At 41.6% G+C, this 22,178-nt stretch overlaps 1 protein-coding gene across 4 annotated transcripts in view; it reads right to left on the reverse strand.

Annotated features, from left to right (window-relative positions):
- Positions 1–22,178, reverse strand: part of LRP4 (LDL receptor related protein 4) — a 96,147-nt gene that overhangs the window by 37,644 nt on the left and 36,325 nt on the right. For all 4 annotated transcript variants that reach the window (XM_064714206.1, XM_064714205.1, XM_064714204.1 and 1 more), the window contains one exon: positions 4,862–5,008. In XM_064714206.1, the coding sequence (XP_064570276.1) occupies position 4,862 (1 nt within the window). In that variant the 5' untranslated portion in view covers positions 4,863–5,008. The remainder of the gene's footprint in view (positions 1–4,861; positions 5,009–22,178) is intronic.

Consider the following 22,178-nt stretch of genomic DNA (forward strand, 5'->3'; position numbering starts at 1 on the left):
AGCTGATATTCTTTAACCAAAACTACAGATTACCAATTCAAGGCTAGAAAATTGCATTAATACAGAATTTAGCAAACTCCAATCAACTACTCAAGGATATATGCAGTACTGTATAGACACAGATGCAAGACTGAATCTTGACTTGCTAAAGTAATTTTCACCTTAACCCCCAGCCAGTTTCAGTCTCTTGCTTTATTAGGAGTCCAGTAGTCCAATATCTTCCCATTTTCCTCTCCTCTTCCCAAAGAAGCAGACAGAAGTCATTCTTCTCATTGTATTGGGTTAGAGTATACATATGAGCATATGATACCCTGAAGAAAAGTACACTTGAAAAAGGTATGGTTGCAGATTTATTTCTCTGGAAAGTTTGGACATTCACAGGAGAAAAAAAGAAAATCCAGTAACTCTAAAACTAGCTTGCAGCAGATCAGTGGAAAGGTGGGATTCCTTGCAAACATATCTGTTCACTCTTTCAATCAGAGACATCTACTTGATATTATAATTCCAGCCTGTAAAACTCAGAGCTGCACATCCATACAGTTTCTGGAAAAGAATCTAAATAGCTTTAGCATCTCAGAAGACTCCATATAAAGTGGTTGCAGATTGCAGTTCCTAAGTCAGAAAAAACAACTGGGCCCACTCCAGAACAAAGACTAGCCCCAGTTTTTTGAGGAATTTTTAAAGTAGGCCTTTAGTATATCTGAGGCTTGCTGGTTGACTTCAGAACAACCCAAATCTTTAGCTCAGCATTTGTAGTAAAAAAAATTTAATCATTTCAGTCAATAAATAAAATGATACATCAAGTTCAAAACAGAGAAGCTCAAAATTTCATGCCAGCCAGGAAAGTTTATGCATGTCACAGACAAATAGCCAGGGGAGGAAAGAAAAATTAGTGAACCCACTGTTCTCATGTACTGTGTGCATCACTGCTGATTTGTGAGAAGCTTAAATCAATTTAAAGTTCAAGTTGCCGCTCCAAGGGGCTCAAGCCCCACCCCTGCTCTTGCACTCCTGCTGCCCTGTTTATGCTTGGCACAGTCAGCAAGCAGAGAAAATGGAAGTTTAACCCCACAAATGAGTATACCTTCAAAAGGCTCCTGTAAGCCAAGCAGAAGAGAGGGATTTAACAAGCAACCTGTTCTGGCAAAAAAGTTTGGTGCTATGATAACTAAGCCAGACACAAAACAGCACAAGCCTACTCTGTAGAGCTGATCTAGTTCTTACAAGCTAAGAATAGTATCATACTTGGATTCATAACGAGCAGCCACTCAGAGCAAGATATAACAGGCTTAAAGGAGTAAGTGTTCCTCAGGCTCCTCCACTGCAACCTTGAATGTGTGTGCTGAAGTCATGCACTTAAGAAATAGGGCAAAAGATGCTACAGAAATGTTAACTTTTATTTCTGCTTTCTTCTTTCCTCTAAATTGCACTTCAAGTGCTGCTGGCTGTCAGCTGAAAAAGTTCTCTTTGTATCTATTCTACCAGGATGCAATACTTAACAAGACAGTTTCTATTTTAGTCCTTCCCCCTTGAATTACTTTACTACTCTGTATAAATGGAGCAAGGTATACTCTGATTAAGATCACAGAATCATCAAGGTTGGAAAAGACCTTCAAGACCATCCAGTCCAACAGTCAACCTATACCACCCCCAAGCCATACTCTCAAGTGCCACATCCAGACACCTCTTAGACACTTCTGGAGACCATGACTCCACCACCTCCCTGGGCAACTTATTCCAATGCCTGACCACTCTTTCAGTGAAAAGTCATTTTCTAATGTCCAATCCTGCCTGGTGCAGCTTAGGGCCATTTGCTCTCATCCTTTCACTTGAAACACGGTAGAAGACAGACTGACCCCCATCTCATTACAGCCTCCTCTCAGGTAGTTGTAGAGGGCAACGAGGTCTCTCTAGCCTCCTTTTCTCCAGGCTAAACCCCAATTCCCGCAGCTGCTTCTCCCAATACATGCTTTCTAGGCCCTTCACCAGCCCAATTGTGCTTCTCTGGACACACGTCAGCACCTCCGTGTCCTTGTAGAGAGGGCCCAAAACCAGACACAGCACTTCAGGTGTGGCCTCACCAGTGCCAAGCAGAGGGGGACAATCACTGCCCTGGTCCTGCTGGACACACTCTTGCTGATACAAGCCAAGATGCCATTGTCTTCTTGGCAACCTGGACACACACACGCACGGGATCATGTTCAGCTGTTGTTGACCAGCACCCCTAGATCCTTTTCTGCTGCACAGCTTTCCAGCCTGCAGTGCTGCCTGGGTTTGTTGTGATCCATGGGCAGGATCTTTCACTTCACCTCGGAGAACTTCACACAACTGGTCTCAGCCCATCGACCCAGCCTTTTCCTCATCCACTAAATGGGTCATGTTGTCATAGAAGATCAGGTTGGTTAAGCAGGACCTGCCTTTTGTAAAACCATGGTTGTCTGGGCCTGATCCCTGGTTGTTCTGCACATGTTGTATGATGGCACTAGGATGATCTGCTCCATGACCATCCCTGGTACTGAGGTTAGGCTGACAGGCCTCTAGTTCCCTAGACAATCCTTCTAACTCTTCTTGGAGGTGGGTGCTTCATTTGCCCATCTCCATTCAACTGGAACTTCTCCAGTTAACCAGGACTGCTGCTAAATGGCAAAGTGGTTTGGAAAGTTCTTTCACCCTCATTACTTTTAGGTGCATCCCTTCTGGGCTCATAGACTTATGGGTGTCTAATCAGCATAGCACATCACTATTTCCTTCTAGATTATGGGGGCTTCACTCAGCTCTCTGTCACTACATTCCAGCTCAAGGAACTGGGTATCCTGAGGACAACTGCTTTTGGCATTAAAGACTAAGGCAAAGAAGGCATTAAGTAACACAGTCTTTTCCTTATTTCCCTGACACAATGCTACCCTCTACACTCAGCTAAGGGGAAGACTCTGCTCAGCCCTCCTTTTGCTGCCAACATATTTATAGAAATTTTTCTGTTGTCTTAACTGCAGCAGCCAACCTTCTTAGAAACTGTAAATTAAAAAAGGCAGAAGTCAAATCCAGTTCCCACATTCTCTGCGCATCACTTTATATTCTGTTTCTTATATGTCAATCTCTATTTTATATTCTTCCCAACCTCCAGTGCCTGAGAATATCAGCAGATTGCTCACTCTTCAGTACTGTTTCCTACTTTGCACAGCTTCTACTCAAATAGATACAGGCCAGATCCCCTTAATATATTGTGTCTCTTTAATACAGTATATCTTACTGTGCAAGACCAAGAGGGTTCCTCTCTCTGAGGCCACAGAATGAGACACGTGATGCATCAGAAGACACCAAGAGAAGAGTGGAAGAAAGCAGCATGAAAAAAAATGTTCTTCCTCAAAACACAAAATCTGTGTCTACTTGTAATACAAAGACTTCCCAAACAAGAGGTGGCATATTCATCTTTAACAGCCCTTAGTGGATTTTACATCCATAAACTTGTCATATTGCTGTTTGAGAATGTTTGAAGTTTCAAAATCAATGTTTTGTGGCAAAGAGATTCACAGTTTAAGCCTATGTTGTATGAAGCAACTCTTGTTAGCATCTCCTGCTTGTTCCTATGGAAGATCTTATCTTTCCCACCCCCAAGTGCTACCATGCCTGCTTAGCTTGAAATTTTTGGTGCTGGAAGTTGTTGAATTACCAGGAAAATTTTATCAAGAAGTATCTCTTGTCTAAATCGTTACTGAGCCCACAAAAAAAAAGTTAAAACAATCCCATCACCATCCCCCAATCTCCTCATCTACCTGCAAAAGAAAACCCACAAGAAAAGGAATTTTCTTCTGTGCTTAGTAAAAAGCCGGTAAAACCAGCATAGCTATTGGATATGCCTCACCTCCCCAAGACTCAAGGTCTTCCATGTTGCTCAATGTTCACCAAATTTTAAGAAGCAAGAATCCAGAAGGAAGAAAATTTTCATGAAGCTGGGTTGACATCTCCCACATTTAGGGAAGAAGAGATTCTTTAAGACAAAACTTACAAGATTAGGAAAGCTCCTTTCCATACAGTAATCAACAGCAGAAATCAGGAAAGGTTAGAGAGAAGATTCAGCAGAGGAAGTTAATTTCTCTCTAATGTCTACTGACAGGAGCCTTAAATTTTCAGCTCTAGGGCAACATTTAGGAAAGGAGTTTCATGAGACCAGGCCTTTTTTTCTACTCTTCAATTCTAGCATGCTCTGTGGAACCCAAAGAGATGTGGTAAAAAAGAAACTTACTTGTGTCTCCATGGAAAGAGGCTTTCTCTATTCATCTCTATCGCTACATCCACTCAAAATGACATTTCACATCAGTTCTCACCTAGCTGGGCCCAGCTACACAGATGCCAACACTATGCAGATACACAGTACCTGCAAGGTAACATCTCTCAGCAGATCCCAAGACCAGAGAATGTTATTTCAGCGCTTGCCTTTCCCTCCCTTCACAGGGCAGCAAGGACAGAAACTAGAATGTTACTTAAGAGGGCAGACACTCTCAATACGCCTCTTCACACTATTTATTTTCCATTAATATTTACAGCAAAATCATATCATTTAATGCAGAGATAGTGTTTTTGCAAGAGTAGAAAAATGAGAGGTACTCTTCTCTGTCCCTCCTCTCCTTCTAACATATTCATGTCCAAGCACCACCTAAAACCAGCTGCAAAAAAAGCCAGAGTTGGGCTTCCACTGTGTTTTATATCATTGGACAATGGCTTTGTTCAACTTCGAGTCAGTCAAAAGTACAGATCATCTACAATCAAAAACATTTGTCACACAAATGGCAGGATGTGCCTGTAAAACACTGAGAAAAAGATAATTATTTTCCCAAACACAAGTCAAGGATGGTATTCTTACTGCAGCCATCTTCATCGCTGTGGTCCCCACAGTCATTGTCTCCATCGCATTGCCACTGAGCAGGGATGCAGGTGCATTCACCAAAAGCACTGACAGCACAGGTAAAATGATTACGCCCACAGGAGCACTCAGTGCTACTTGTAACACCTGTAAAGTAAAAGAAAAATGTTTTGAAGAGATCCATCTATTTTAGAGTAAACATTAAATACAAAATGACATCTATTTTCCTCTGTGTACACGCAGAAAGTGTATACACACTACTGTGTAAAAACACATCCTTGACTGCAAAGGAAAATTTTCACCCTCCTCACATGCTGAAATTGGAGATCAATTACTATGCACAGTTTCTTGGAAAGGGGCGCTTTGAAGGCAACAGCAAAGTGCAATCTGCCAAAAAGAGACTTGGGAACCAGCTGAAAAATAACTCAGCACTAATCACAAACATTCAAGGAATGCCAGGTATCAGAACATCCCTTTTATTTCACAAAGTCAGTCCTCTCCTAGGCCACAGCGCTGCTGCTGTTCTTCACTTAGTTCTGACATCACAATACAAGGAAAAACTCTCAGAAGTAGAATCCTTGCTATTTGAAGGGTCTTCTCCAAACCCTAAGCTTTTTAGATGCAAACCTTTTGCATGTCACTATTTTAGGCATTTCAGACTCCAGTGAGAGTGGAAAAAATATCTTTTATTATTTACCTGTAAACATTAAACTGTTACACTAGGCTGTACATAACTGACATTTTTAAGAGCAAGAGGATTTTCAGCTTTACAAACTGACCAAAAGAAAATACAGTCCAAATGATAACGTACAACCTGGTAATAATATTTTTTCCAGCCTTAAAGTTAGCCTAAAGACCTCCCAGCCCTCCTTTCCCACCTTCAGAACAATACTCTAACACAACTCTTGACTCTGACCCCTGTGCAAATGCAACTATTTAAGATATTAACGCACACTTCCTCTTAAGAAAATCTCTACCTTGAGAAAGAACAGGCTGTAACACCTCCCACCCCCAAAAGGAAAAGGTGATGCCTGAACTTCTGTCTGACATTATCTAGACAATCTATATAATCAATATCACTGTTAAACAAATGATTATCAATCATCAACTCCCTCAAGCTAGTCTGGTTGGATTTTTTTGCATAGTTCCTTCTTTCTGCAATTCAAACAAACCTAAAGCTCTTAGATTAAACAACAGATCATTAGGAAAGAACTACAGAGAAATACCTGCCCCAAGTGGTAATTAATTACATACACATTGAACTATTTTCAGCCTTTTTGATTTCATTGATCTCACTCATACATCTAGTGTACCTGTGATTAACCATAACCTGTACCCATTAAGAAAAAGAAAAAACAAGCCTCATACTTTCATTATTTTCCATTCTAATTGAGAAAAGGAATATCTGCAAAATTGACAGAATATTTCTGCAACTCTTTCAACAGCAGTGTTCCCTCCAGTGAAGACATCCACTTGTGCCAGTAGAGCAAAGATTTAACTTCAGAGAGAATGCACTTCCTTGAAAAAGGATTACATTATGTTTCTTCGGCACAAAACTGGGTGAAGAGATTTCTGCTGGCCTCAGCCGCCTGCTTGCAAATGCTACACTGCAGGTTGCAAGGCCTTAATACAAACTATTTTCCAAGCTGAAAAAAATTGGTTGCAGGATTTCTATTCAGTCTGTCATGGATGTGAAAACCTTTTATTTTTTCACTCATGTCCACTACAAGTTACCCTTGAAAGGTTTAGTACAAAACACACATCTCAAGGTATTACTGCATACAACAGAAAAGCAACCATCATCTGGTGTAATGAGGGACAAAGGCTGACAGAACAGGAGGTGAATAAGGAATGCAAGAGGCCAGGGCAATCAGATCTTCGGAGGACTTACCAGGTATGGCCAGGACAAGGGCTGGCTTAAAAGGACGGCAAGTGGTAATGTAGCCAGAAGGCAAAAAAAGCAACAGACGTTCCTAAGGAAAAGCAATTTATCAGCTATGCAACATTTCAGACTAGTAGAAATAAACTAACGGAAATTCAGAAGAACCACAAAAATCAAACAGGTTTGTTCAAATGGACAACACAGAAAATTCAGAACAAACCATCTTCTGCTGTTGTAGGTGCTACAACCTTTTAAAAAGACAGAACTAGTTGTACATTGTAGCCAAAGTAGCTTCTGTTTAAACTACCTTTTCCAAAGCAATTTTCTACCGTTATCCACAAAAGCACCCCAAAACGCTCACCCCAGTTACTTTAAACTCTAATACCCCTTTCAGTTGGAGTACACAAGACCACTATCATTTGGGGTGAAAAGATCTCTACGGTCACCAAGTCCAACCGTGAACCCAACACTGCCAGGTCCACCATTAAACTGCTTCTCTAAGTGTCACATCCACATGCCTTTTAAATACCTCCAGGAATGGAGACTCTATCATTCCCTGGGTATCCTGTCCTCCACTGTTGACAACCCTTTTGGTGAAGAAATTTTCCATAATATCCAATCTAAACTTCCTCTGACACAGCTTGAGACTATTTCTGCTCATCCTGTCACTTTGTACCGGGGAGAAAAGACACCTACCTCCCTACAACCTTCTTTCAGGAGTTGTGATAGGGTCTCCCTGAGCTTCCTTTTCTCCAGGCTAAACAACCCTAGCTCCTTCAGCCCCTCCTCTGAGGACTTGTTCTTCAATCCTTTCACCAGCTTTTCTGGCCCTCCCCATGAACAGCATGGCAGTACAGCACTGCAACAGCAAGGAAAGAATTAGTGCAGCTGTCCCAGCCTGCAAACTGTAACTTCATCTGCTGTATTGTCAAACACACAGCGCTCTTCAAAGCTGTTACTAATATTAGGTTACATACAAGCACACACATACTAAATCTGTTCTTCTCACCTCATTAAAGCTGCTATGTTCGATCATCTCTGCTCTGTGATTTTACCATGCTACTGAAACTGCTGGAAGCTGAAGGACACGCCGTGACCCAGATACCAACACTCCCTCATATGCACTAGCTGGTGTCTGTAGAGCCATTATGTAAGCATACTTTGCTCACCTATTTCTAATTACAACCAGTGCAGATCTAATGGTTTGTGATTCGTGATCTTTAGGAGAACTAGCCTTCTAGTCATTTATAAATCATGATCTACCCTGGTTTTGCACTTGTCAAGTAATGCATATGACTGCTGGGAAAGCACACTGATTTCGGCCTATGAACAGTTTCAGAAGCAAATGCTGGATGGGATTCTTTCCCAGCCAAAAGAACAAGGTGAATGAAAGCTGGCGCACCTGAAGGCAGCAGGAATTTTCTCAATGATTTCACAGTGGATAGTATTTCACCTTTGGTGTCTCATGAATATTTCCCAGTGCTCAGAGCTCCAGTGACACTACCCTGTAACTGTATCTGTAACAGCAGAGGGTCAGGAAGGATAAAGATGAGAAGCATGTTTTTTCCAACTCCAAGCGGAAATGGTGCACTTGGCGTGAGAAGCCTTAGCAGGAGATCTACTCCCTTAGCTCAAACTCTCATTAAACACTGGGAGCCTGAGACAGAAGGCTGACCAAACACACACACAAAGCTCCAGTGTCACGTTTCAATCCCAGTTAGTCAGTGGGCCAGGAACAGGATGGAAATCAGCATTTGCTGCTCAGGCAACTGGACCAACAATCAAAGGGGACATATCTAATTGCACTTGTACACATTATTCTGGAGCAGGAACAACGAGAGGCACCTCTGGGCTTAGTAATGACAAATATTTTTCCTGAAACTTTACATCACTTTGCAGGCTTGGACATTTTATTTACTCTGTATTTAAAAATATTTTCACTTATGTAGGAGGAAAAACCCTGACATATTTTAGCAATGCAATATACACAAAACAACACAAAAAAGCTAAACAGAGATACTGCCACATGCTGAGCTGATATCACTCAATTTTCATGGCCTCTCCTGATCCCTCATGTGACCACAAAAAAACTTCCAACTCTCATTTGCCCATGGGTACAAACAACTAAAAAATTATCTTTGCTGTCTGCAGTTTGGCTCCCTCCTGATGCATAGCAGCAGGATCCAGTAACCAAACAGTTTTCTAGCAAAGTATACAAACAACCTCCAGATTTTAAAAACAGGAAGTCAGTCTAAACACAGGCCTCATACTTAACATCTGCCATCACCTTCAATTTAGCATGGCATGCTCAGTTTCTTCAGACTGCTTCCAAATATCCTCCACATCTTCATTTTTATCTGATAAATGAAATGTCTCCTAAGGAAGGGTCAGTTCACCCCTCTTAAAACAATAGTTAGGATCTATGTAGTTTTATGTCTCAAGTTGGCAAAGCAGAAGTCAATTAACATCCTGTTATTTCTGCATTTCTGCTTATCTTTTTTTTGGGGGGGAAGGGGGCAAGCAAGGGCAGGGTTGCTTAAACAGTAGGTTGTTCTGCTTCCCTCAGCTCCCAACAACTCTTCATAAGGCCAAACAATACAGCCCCATAACACAAAACCTAATAATATACACAGCTCCAGTTTGCTTTGCAACCCTCAGAGCTATTACAGAGCAACCTTTTATTTGCCATAGATTGATAAAAATATTGACATTATAAAGAAAACTTAGGTAAACAGGAAAATTACCAAACTGGGGTCTGTAGCTGTTGCTTTGACAGAAACAGTAGATTTCTACTGGAGAGTGAAAATACTGTTTTGTTTAAGTCCTGATGGCATGCTTTATTCCAAAAAGAAAGATTCTAACCTGTTCCCTCTTCAATAAAAATAACAACACATAGCAGCTCTTAACACTATTTTGCAGCAACTCAACCTTTGACAGGCTGTTGATACAACATGGAATCATGCAACAGACCAGTTTGGAAGGAACCTCAAAAGATCACCTGGCCCAACCTTTTGTGGAGAATGGAGCCTGGATGAGACTATCCAGCACCCTGTACAGCTGCATCCTGAGAACCTCCAGTGATGAGGACTCTGTCATGTCTCTGGGGAGGTGGCATGATTGTTCTCACTGTAAAAAGGGTCTTTTGTTGAGATCAACACATTCCTGTCAGTCTCTAGTAGCATTCTAGCACTATCAGAATTTTATCATATTCACATATGGATGAAGTTTTCTCAATGAACAACTGCAAAAGAATATGGCTTTAATGGTCAATGCCATGCTGCCTTTCCAAATTTTCTTTTATCCGGGTATCAAGAAACATCTACATAAAAGAGACTCCCACTCCACCCTACCCTTTTGATTGTATCTTTTCCTTCTGATCCTAACACACAACCTCTTACTGCTATTTTTAAAATCAGCAGTAGGAAGTTCACAGCCATCAGTTTGTTTGCACCACCCTCCAACTCATGTACCTGTAGCATCAGATAGCACAGGTAAAACCATGGCTAAGTATCCCTTAAGTGCTTCTATGCTGCAAGGAAAACAGCAGCAATAGCTTTAGAAAAGCCAGAACTACAAACACTTTTGGCATTATTTACAGACTGCTCAGCTCAGACTCAGAAGCCTCTGGAAAGAACAATCATTCTCTTGGTCCAGCACTGAGTAACATCCAGATCCAGGTTTCTCCCCCTCCATGGACAAGCATCTAATTCTGGCCTACAGAAGACCTTCAATGGCAGGCAAAGATCTTTCTGCAAACCACATTAATACAAGAGATACAACCAAAAATATGACAATACCATATTTTATAATTCTTACTCTACCACAGAAAAATGTTGTGAGGATAGAAGGTATAAATGGATGTTGAACAAGGGTGAAGATACGAAACACATTTGACACTTAGAGTGACAAAGAGGAAAAAAGAAATCCAGGACTGTGTAAATGAAATGGAATATGATCAATGGCCTTAAAGGTGAAAGAGAGAACTAAAGTCCTAAGAGTGATGGGTATAAGGCTGTACATTTTTTTTTACCACAGAGTAAAGCATGGAAGGGTATCCCCAGATGCATTTTTGAACAAATCTGGAATAAGCATCAGAATATTTTGCCCTGGCTTCAACAGATGCACTGAATTTCTCTCTTCTGTATTTTAAGAACTCATGAGCATCTGATTGTTTACTTGTGGTTAAAATTAGTGAATTCTGTAGCATAGCCTTTAATAGCCTTCTTAACACCTTGTCCACCTATTGCTAGAAGATCTTTGTCAGATAACAATTATCCTTCTTTCTGCACTTCCAGGCCAGGCTCTCTTTTGCATTCCCATCACATAGACATCTTGATGAGGGCATATGCAGGGATGTCAGATGGTCTTGAACATAGTTCAGATGATACATTTTCCTTCTTTATCCAGCACTTCCCTGAATTCCTACAGCAAAGAAGCTCGGCTTTATTTGCTTGCCTGTCTTGAGGGAAAATGAAAATTTTGGATTCCTCTCTTACCCAAATAGCAGTTTCCACTGAAGGAAAAAGTACAGTTAATCCAGCTTTAGAAGAGGGATTTGCTGACCATTGTTTAAACTCAGAGCTCTGCTGGCAGACACAGAAAAGGCAACATTACAGCACAACAGCCTGATGTCAGAAGGGGCACCATGCACTGATAAAAGCCAACAGTTTTCTCTTCTTTTCTACTTCCATTACAGAAGCATCTGAAGCAGTTCTGATTGGGTACCCACATGGTCTTCGAGTTGTTGAAGCCTGCCTAGACTAAAGCTAACATCACTAGGAAGAGCAATCCAAAAATTTTCAAAGCTTTAAACAGAATTGTTACAGTTTTGTTTGAGGAAGTATGTGATAGTGGAAAGGTTAAGGGGGAAAAAGAAGAACAAAACTCTCAACAAAACCACATGAACCAGAGAAGACACTGAAGTTACAGCTTTTTGGTAATGGAATATGGTGCTTGCTTTGGCAGTCTGCAAGTGAGAATGAAAGTTTCCTAGTCCTAGAAGTTCCCCTTTCAATTTGAAAAAGCAGAGATAACCTCAATGCTGAACCAGCTTGTTCTCAATTAAACATGTGACTGCCCAAAGTGCTAGGGAGAGGCACATTATCAAGCATAATCACCTTCAGTTACCATACTAAACTGCCCAACTACACACCTCAAACCTCAAAAATGTTACACTTAATGTGACCACAAAGAATAGAAAGCATAAGGAAGAGAAATTCCACAGGGCATTTGCTAATTAGGACTTGAAGAAAATAAGGGGTACAACAAAGTGCAAACTAACTGAGTGTTAGTGCAATGATGTATGAGTGAGCTAGAGTGAGACTGGAACAGAAACTATATTTTCAGAAACACTGCCTGGGGAGCGAAATAGGAGGTCTTTAAAAACATGCTTGAGTCTCTGGATCCCAATTCTGATCCCACAGAATTGAAGACAAGCAATCCCACTGAAAACTTCTACCTGCACCTGGGGAGTAGGAAAGCATTTACAGAAACTATTATTGAAAAAATACACTGAAGAAGCATTTGATTTGACCATAAAAAGACTCAATGATTAAGAAGCAACTGTTACCGTTCCTTCTTCCAAAACTTTGAAGTCATAAATTAACACCTTGCAATAATCAATGTGACTATAACTGAGGTGTCTAGATACTTGTCCTAACTCTGTATCTTCTACAGAACTTGACAAAATGACTTCTTCCCTTCTACAAGTGGGTGTACTACTATTATGCTGCCACAATGTACTGAGGCTTAATGTTTAATCTGTTTCTACATATACAGAGTCTTTGAACAGAAGGTGCATTATTATTGCCATAAAATCCTACTCAAAATCTTATTCAAATTGGCTGGGTTACCAGCAAACACAGATCAAAAAAGTCAGCTGAAGGACCATAAACAAAAGATAATGAGAAATGGCAGCAAGTCAAGCTGCAGGGGGTAGAGATAGCTAGTAGGTATTACAGGGATCAGCATTAGATCCAGTTCAATTAAATAACTTCATTAATGATCTGGAAGAAAGAATAAGTATCAAGTTAAAGGAGCCTGCAAATGATACCAAAATAGGAAATATTCTACTCCAAACACAAAAGAGGAAAAAGAAATAATACAGAAGGGACCTTAGAAGATTGGAATTATGGGCAGGAAATTAAGATTCAACCTTTAAAAAATACTTTTTAAACTAGTACATCTGGTGAAAATTAATTTGAAACAGATTGAACAAATTAATAGAAAAGGCTGGGATGCAGCAATGCCTGGAAAAATCAAGGAGCAATAATAAAAGACTAGCCATTGGTTTCTGCTATGACACAATATGGCAGCCAAAAAAAAATACTTTAAGCTAATTATGCATAAATGTCACATTATGGAGGAAGACACTGTCTCCCCATCTGCAGAAGTGGAGTGTAAGATTAAGGTCCATCCTGAGGCTTGGACAGGGAAATTAGGCATCATATTCTAACCACAGTAACCAAACATTTATCAAAATTGTGCTACAGCCCACAGTTCCCTCATGACTCCAAAAAGATTGTCTGAAGCCTGAACCAACATGGTATATTTTTTTTCCCTGCTGACTGTTTAGTTCTTGAAATCAGACGAAAGGCAACAACTACCAATTCTATGAGAGTTTTCTCTGAATAGGAAACATTGTTTCCTGAGCAACTTTTTAATTACCCGTGGAAGTAGCTCACAGTGGACAACACATGAAGTCTCAGCATAGAAGCAGGAACCTTTCAACCACCTAAAGCATGTTAAACACATCAAAATCTCAGCCTTAAGCTCTTGTCCAAAAGCAGACATGAAATATCAGGTAAATGACAACTATTTCAAATGGACTGAGGAATTTTAGCAGGTGAGGCAAGACAGGAGAAAGCTGCATCTGAGTGACCACACCTGCAGTGTTATCTCCAGCTCTCAGCTCCTCAGCACAAGTGAGACATGGAGCTCCTGAAGCAGGTCCAGTGGAGGGTTAAGAAGATTACAGAGATGAAGAATCTCTCTTATAAGCAAAGGCTGAGGGAGTTGGGCCTGTTCAGCTTTGAGAAGAAATGACTGAGAGGGGACCTCATCAATGTCTATCAGTATCTGAAAGGAGGGTGTCAGAGGATGGAGCCAGGCTCTGCCCAGTGGTGCCAAGCAACAGCACAAGAGGCAACAGGCAGAAACTGATGCACAAGAAGTTCCACTCAAGCATAAGAACTTCTTTGTTGTGCAGGTGACCCGCACTGGAACAGGTTGCAGAGTCTCCCTCACAGAAGATATTAAAAAACTACCTAGGTGCAATCCAGTGCCATGTGATCTAGGATAACCTTACATGAGCAGGGGGTTGCCTACTGTGGTCCCTTCCAACCTGACCCATTCTGTGACTTTCTCCCCCAGCCTTCTCTTCAGAATCCTATGCAGTTCCTTCCTGGGAATACCAGAACTACTTTTTAAGGACCTGGTAAAATACCTCAACTCTAATTTCCAGATATTTTGGCTGAAATGTGATCATACAGTGATGCATTCTGCATATTTAATAGCCATTATATGGCAAATGTCCTTTCTGTAACTACACGGTTCCCTCAAACGTTTGTAACTGGAGGAGATTAGAAAATGCTGGCTTTGCTCTGTAGCTCCACACACATCTGTCAAATACTGTGACATCCAAGAAACCAAGCACCATATCAGCCTACTTCAAACATCATGTCCTATGCTGACAGAAATAGCCATTTTAAAAAAGTCTTTGAGCCTTTCAAAAGAGCTGAATTCAGTATGGTGGTTCTTCCACTTGCCCTCTAAGTCTGTACAAAAACATTAGATAGTGGAAGCATCTGTTTGTTTTACCAAGAGTCTATGAAGGTGCAAAGACCTGAGAAAACCATGAGCTGCAGTATGCTACCTCTGACATTGTGTTTCTTACCTCCAAGGCCATAACTGGAAGAGACTGAGCCTCCTACAAACCTTTAACCCACATACTTTTATTTTCTCTATGGACTAAATAATTTTTCCTACAGGGATTCCTAGGAGCAGGAACACTGTTTCCCACTGTGTGAATTTGTTTCATGTTACTGTTAAAAGCATCCCTTCAGTCTTGGCATTTCATTACCTGTAGCTTTTCTCTCTTTGGCAGAGAGCATGTCATCCATTTTATATTATGAAGTGCAGAGTGATACCTGAAGGATGCCATCAAGAAACATGCTTTGCTGATTTTAACATGAAGCAGCATTTTCTTACATAGCTGCAGGCTCCTGTTCAACTGCATGTCAATAGAATGCAGCAAAGAATTCAAGGGACTTACTCCAGGACTAAGTTACTTGTCATGCAGGATCATACAACTCAAGCACATTAAAAATTAAATTAAACACTGTGCACTGAGAAATAGAATGACAAAAGGTTGTTACTGTATAACAGTACTCAAGGATCTCACCATACAACCTAAAACATTCTGAGAATGTTTAGCTGGACCACAAGGGCCTGACAGGCAGAGCTACAGGACTCAGATCCTTTCAGAATACACACACATGCCGGACAAACACTTGAAAATACTACCTTAAGCCTATGTCATGCTTTGCAAGAATTAGTCACTTCAGCAATATGAGACACATAACTTTCCATTTCTTTCACTGGGGTTGGTTTTTTTTAACCCACACACTAAAAACCTCTACCCTTTCCTGTTCCATAAAGGTTGCAAACAATTTGCTGTTCGTTTATCATGAATCATGCAGCACACTAAATTTTAGAAAATAATAGCACAACAGCAGAAACGTTACCAGGTGACTTTCAAAATTACCAAGTGCCAGCTAGAGAAGCAATTGCTAAGAGCCAGCTGGAGAAGCAACCTGCTGTTTTAAGCAGATAATCCACAGGAAGAAAGTACTTCTGATGTACTTCACCTAGGACAGTTACCTATGAGTTTCACTAGCATGACAGCACTCATGAATGAACAGCCAGAAAGCGTTCTGCTATATCAAAAGTTCATGGAAGTAAAACACTGGACTTTGTTTTCCCAGTTATGGGGCAGAAAACATTGGCATTTTAAGTTCTGTGAGCTTTACTTTAACTTTTCCATTACTTCATAGACAGATTTCTCTCATCCTTGAAGTAATTATCCTAAAGCGATCCTTACATTATCTTGGCTACAGAAGCATCAAAGGTTAATTATAGTCACAGTAAGGATGAGCTCTGTCACTTCTGGGAAACAATCTCAAAGAATCAGAATCTCAGAGCTATTGTAGAAATTCTGGAGCTTTGCAATTCTTCCCCTTCATTAAATGGAGAAGAATGCAAGCAACCTAAAAGACCTCATGAAAACCAGCTTGGCATCTGTCACTCATAACTACAATATGAGAAAATAAAGATTTAATTTGAATACATGCATTCCTCCCTCTTCTACTTAATTTCTCTTATTTTAAGTAACTCAAGTATTAACTTTTAAGTGTAACAAACAATCAGTGCCTGTCCGACATCTATTCTGCTTCTGCCCCCATTCCTCTTCCAAGCTGCAAGCATCCTTGAGATTTCACTGAATTCCTTGCTTCACAGCTGAGAAACACATAGGTGTCATCTCACCATTAACTAAATATGAATTGAGCTAAAAACAAGCAAAAAAAAAGAATCCTCACTCAGTTTTCAGTTTCATACTGGAGATCCATATATCTTCCTGTCTGCACATAGTGTTGAACAATAACAGCTTCCAACCATGACAAAGGCTATTTAAGGAAACAGTTACAGGTCATAGCATTAACAAAAACTGAAATTAATGTCAATTTGTTTTTATCTGCTGGCTGTAAACTGCACTGATTTACCTGCAGTGTCATGAGCAGCTAAGGTGTCTTGAGGTGGGCCAAAGGAAAATGGAGAGGTCAAAAGATGGCAGCTAAGAGGAGGAAGCACCACTGCCATCTTTGCTTGAGAAGTTGGGCTCACAGGCTTCAGGGATCCAAGAAAAACTACAAGTGCCATTTTTCAACCTGGGTTGCAAGGATAAACATGCTTTGGAAAATTCAGAATCCAGCCACTTCCTTACTACAAGGTCTACAGGAAAATCCTTTTCCTTTTGATTTAAAAGTGGCTTGAGCTTTTAGCTTCTTCTGCCACACCCCTCATGATCTTTGTTAATTACTGCATCAGTGCTTCTCCAGTGCTCTCTTGATTTACAAATCACCCATAACTCTGCTCAACACAATTTCAAAGCCATTTTTATTCTGTCTTCAAGGTTTCACCTGGCACTGGCTCTCTGAACTACCCTAAGTAAGTTAGTCCCACAGGAAATTATCATCCAGCTTCTTTCATCTTTCAGATGCTCCAGGCAGTGGACAAGCTGTAAGAACATTCTACCCTCCAGAACTTCTCTCCAAAACCCAGAAAACTCATTTATTTGCTTAACCTTTTCAAGACTTCTGTTCTGTTCAGTCCCAGAACACACCAATCAATACTTATAGCCATACACTTCTTTTCAGAAAGTAAAAGTGAAAGCATTAAAAAGTCTTCCTTTTCAAGGAACTATAGGTTCTAGCAGGACTGCACTTGTCCAGGCACATAGTGCAACGAGATCAACTGGCTCAAAAAACCAGCCATTTTGGCTTTTGCAGGCTGCAGTCAGATTCTTCCCATCATTACGGCATGATACAAAAAAGATCAGGTTCCTGGACAAGACAGAGACTGTTTTCTTATAGAGAGATCATGTTAAGGAGTTTATTTTGGTATTCTATGAAGAGGCCCTCATGTTAGCAGTGGAGCATCTGAGCCTTGTAGCTTTCCAGCTCTGCCACACGAGAGACTGGGAAGGCAGCCACAAGAGCCCAGCCTAGCAGAGGAGTCCTCCAGGGAGGGATAGGATACACAGTGTGGTTTTGTGGCAATAAGGAGGCAGGAGCTCGTTTTTGCAATCCCACGGGCAGGAGGACTTCAAAAGCACAAACCACAAGATAAATGCAGCTATCTTGGGACAAAGAGAGTTGTTCTGTATGTTGTTTTTTAAAAAATAACTCCACACATGATATTATGTTGCCCTCAGAGGATGAGGGGCAAAGGGGCAATTATTAACAAGCCAGATTTAGCTGGAAGAACACAGCTGGGTCTGGCAAAGGGAGAGGTACCACAACCACAGACATCACAGCAACTGCGCAGCCTACCAGAGAACTGGATTATCTTTAAAGTAAAAAAGAAACCTTTACCAGCAATATTTTTTAATATATATATGCACACATATACACACAGAGACATGCACTCAAAAACACAAGTTTAATGCAAATATGCTTTATGTGCTTACGTGGGATAAGCTCTTTCTAACAGAATTGCCAACAGGAAGAACAAGAATGTCAGTGTTGGGGTTACTGCAGGGCAGCTCTACTGTACATCCCCCCTTTTTAGCCCACCCACATTTGTTTGCTTTCAGGGCAGCCCACGAAGCACTGACCTACACCTCCCACAGCACCTGGACTTCAGACTGCCTTGCAACACTTAGAACATGGTCATCAAACTCTTCCTCTGCTTAAACTGGAAGTCTCAGGTGCTGCCTCTACAAACCCCCAAGTTCCACAGTTCATTTATATTCACACCCCAGAAAAATTAACCACAATAGCGAAAAGCACCAGAGAATCCCTTACAGCCAGTTTCATACTGTTCACATTGGGTTTCACTTTCAATTAAATAATAGCAACAGCACTGAGGCAGGCAGAGGAAGACACACAGAAAGCAAAATGGTCCAGTCATGGAACCACATCTTTCTAGGTATGTGGGTGGTCTCTACTATTACAGTGTCAAGTTGCCTTTTTTCTACTAATGAACAATTTTAACACCTCTTAAAAAGCTGAGAAGTATTATCTTCAATACAGGAGCAAAAAATTGGAAGCTAAGCAGCACAGAACTGTGAGTATTTGGGTGCCTAAGGCAATTAAAATCAGTAGAAAATTAGACATTTAACTATCATTACACAGCTGGCCTAAGAGACTCAGACCTGACTCTTAATATTACAAAATACTCGTACCTCCCACCACAGGCAGTCTTCACGCTTGGAAACCTGAGCCTTAAGTGACTTCCCAAAGAGCTTGTGGCCAAACTGAGAAATTAAAACAGATCCTACCCAGTCCCAGTCCACCTCTTAACCAGGGCACAATTTGCCCTTCCATACCTAGGTTCTTACCCCAGAGAGCTTATTGAAACAAACTTGCAGGAAATCAAAGCCACTATTGCACAAACATGGAAGGATTTACACACACTGCTTGGGAAGTCAACACCTCCTGCTCTACCTCACTAGTCTTCTCCCCTATGCCATGTGACCCAAATTATATCAGATCCAAGTCCTGCTTCCAAAAAAAAAGGTCAGAGCCAGGCTCCTGAGACTCTCCTGGGGGTTTCCAAGTTCCTGTATTAGCCTTACAGTTCTTAAAAGGACAACATTAAAAGGAAGTCCAGTCCTGAGGCCACTGTTAATCTAATAAACACTGGAATTAGATTTCTTCTCAGTGAAGAGGCTGCCCGCCTGATGGCACAAAGCCAACATTTAAATGCTACTGTTGCTCCGAGCCCTAAATTAGTTTTGGATCTGGGGAGTTTGCCTTGAGCTACAGCCAAAAGAAACATAGGAACTGGAGGGAAATTTGTTAAACGTTAACAGAGCTGCAGGAAAGGACTACAGGAGGACTAGTAGGTGGTGGGGAAGAGGAAGAGAAGCCACAAATGAACAGCAGAAAAAGAAACAAGAAGACATGGGAAGTGACCAAAGAGTAAGGAGATTTTTGTATAGAAGTTACTCCCCCCATCCCTCCCCTCCACATTCAGCTGCATGAACAGCAGACTTTTTAAGTCCCACTTGCTCACAGGGTTTTCTGCACTACAGTAGTTAACATCTACCCTCCTATCTCCATGTTCAAAATACAGAATAAGAATCTCAGCAAACAGTCATTCCTGATTCCTTGGGCTACACTGTTTCTGAGTTACCACAAAATTTGATTGTCATCCTTGGTCAGTTGAGAGTGAGTGAATATCTCCAGTACCCCTTGACAGGATCTCAAGAGATTCCATATTCTCAAGGGGAGTGGTACACATCTGTCTGCAGGAAGAACTTTTGCAGCAGTCTCTTTTTCATGAACAGGATGCAGTGAAAATGATGCAAGATCCTGTCTGTTCACGTTGTTCTTCATTTTACTGATGAATTGTAGGACTTAGCATAATGCCCTTCTTCCTTGATCCAAGACAAATGTCTACATGGAGAGGGTTTAAAGACCATATTTTGACTTTTTTTTTCTTTTCCCAACAGGAAGTTAGCATGAAGAGTCCCCCATTTGACAGCTGCTTCCTGGGAAGCCAAGCATTCTGAATGAAGTGACCAGAGATGTAGGACAAAAAAGGAAGATAAGCAACTTCTACCTCAGAAAACTCCTATGACAAAGTGACCTGTTTAGTGGATGAGTGAAAGGCTCTGGATGTTATCTACCTCCTCTTCAGTAAAACATTTGACATTGTTTCCCACAGCATTCTCCCAGGGAAACCGGCTGCTCGTGGCTCACATGAGTTCACTGTTCACTGGTTAGAAAACCAGCTGGATGGCCAGGCCCAGAGAGCGGTGGTGCCTGGAGTTACATCCAGCTGGCAGCCGGTCACCGGTGGTGATCCCCAGGGCTCAGCATCGGGCCTGGTCCCATTTATTATCTTTATCAGTCTGGATGGGGAGATCAGGCACAGCTCAGGCACTTGCAGATAAGCTGGGTGGGAGTGTTGATCTGTGGGAGGGCAGGAAGGCACTGCAGAGGGATCTGGGCAGGCTGGATCATGGGCCAAGGCCGATTGCATGAGGTTCAACAAGGCAAAGCGTCGGGTCCTGCACCTGGGTTGCAACAATCCCATGCAGCACTACGGGCTGGGGGAAGAGTGGCTGGAAAGCTGTCCTGCAGAAAAGGACCTGGAAGTGCTGCTCAACAGCAGCTGAACATGATCCAGCTGTGTCCACGTGGCCAAGAAGGCCAGGGGCATGCTGGTCTGGATCAGCAACAGTCTGGCCAGCAGGACCAGGACCGTGATTGTCTCCTTGTATCAGCTCTGGTGAGGACACACCTGAAGTGCTGTGTCCAGTTTTGGGCCTCTCTCTACAAGAAGGACACTGGAAGTGCTGGAGCACATCCAGAGAAGAGCAATGATGCTGGAGAAGGCTCTGGAGCACAGCTCTAATGAGGAGAGATGACGGAGCTGGGGGTGTTAGCCTGGAGAAAAGGAAGCTTGAGGAGACCAAATTTAACTCCCTGAAGGGATGTTGTAGTGAAATGGGGGTCAGTCTCTTCTTCCAAGTGACACGCAATGGGACAAGAGGAAGTGGTCTCAAGTTACACAAGGGAAGACCTAGTTTAGATTTATGAGGAAAAATTTCTTCACCAAAAGGGTTGTCAAGCATTGGAACAGGCAGCCCAGGGAAGTGGTAGAGTCACCATTCCTGGAGGTATTCAAAAGGCATGTAGACATTGTACTTAATGACATAGTTTAGGGGTGTACTTGGCAGTACTTGGTTAACAGTTGGACTCATTGATCTTAAAGGCCTTTTCCAACCTTAACTATTCAATGAATTGGAAGGAATGAGGAGCTTTAGAGAGCAAAAAAGCAACCCCTCTGTCATTTTCCCAGAGCCCACAAAGGACCTTTGTTTGCTCCAACCGTATCCCCACTCTTTCCACTTCTCTACAGAAACATTTCCAAGCCAGTGGGCACACATGTGCACAGGGTGCTGCAGAAAAAGATAAAACGACTGGAGAGCGCACTCATTAGAGGACTTATGTGCCATCCTTTACTGTGCCACACTTGAAGCTGAGCATTGCTGGGGGGCAAGAGCATCTGTCCCCCACCAATCTCCTCGCACTGCAGCACAGAGACCTCTTTCAAAGCTTGAAGAGTCTATTTGAATAAATCATCTGTGCTTCTCAACAGAAGCAAGCTACAAACAGGGTATTAAAGAAGAGAATGAGCAGAGAGCATTGAACCATGTCCAGACACTAAATCAGATGAGCAAAAAAATAGGTTAAAGAAAACCACAAGTATCACAACATGGATTTTTTTGAAAATTTGTAAAATTAAATCAATATATAACAGAAATGAGTTTTTAGTCCTAGGAAGGGGTTTCTAAGCATTCTGAAATTCCATCCTATCATTGCTGAGACAACATATATCCAAGCTGCCATCCACTTTCCACACCAGTCCCCAAATTGAGCTCAACTACAGCTTTGTTCTCACACACATGATAGCATTCCTTTATATACTCACCTGGTATTTATGCTCTTCGTGTTTCTACCAAGTTCTTTTGCAACATTCCCCACGCAATCTGTGGAACTTTACAGGTCTCTTTGCAGAATTTTTCCTACTGCCACATTCAGGATTGCAGAGAAGCAAAGACAGATATGGGTGGACAAGGGCTACCGAATTCTGCAAAACTATCAAAATATAGCTCGTAACATTTGAGCAAACCCTCATACATCC

This window comes from Zonotrichia leucophrys, chromosome 5, assembly GCF_028769735.1.
Source record: "Zonotrichia leucophrys gambelii isolate GWCS_2022_RI chromosome 5, RI_Zleu_2.0, whole genome shotgun sequence".
NCBI lineage: Eukaryota > Metazoa > Chordata > Aves > Passeriformes > Passerellidae > Zonotrichia > Zonotrichia leucophrys.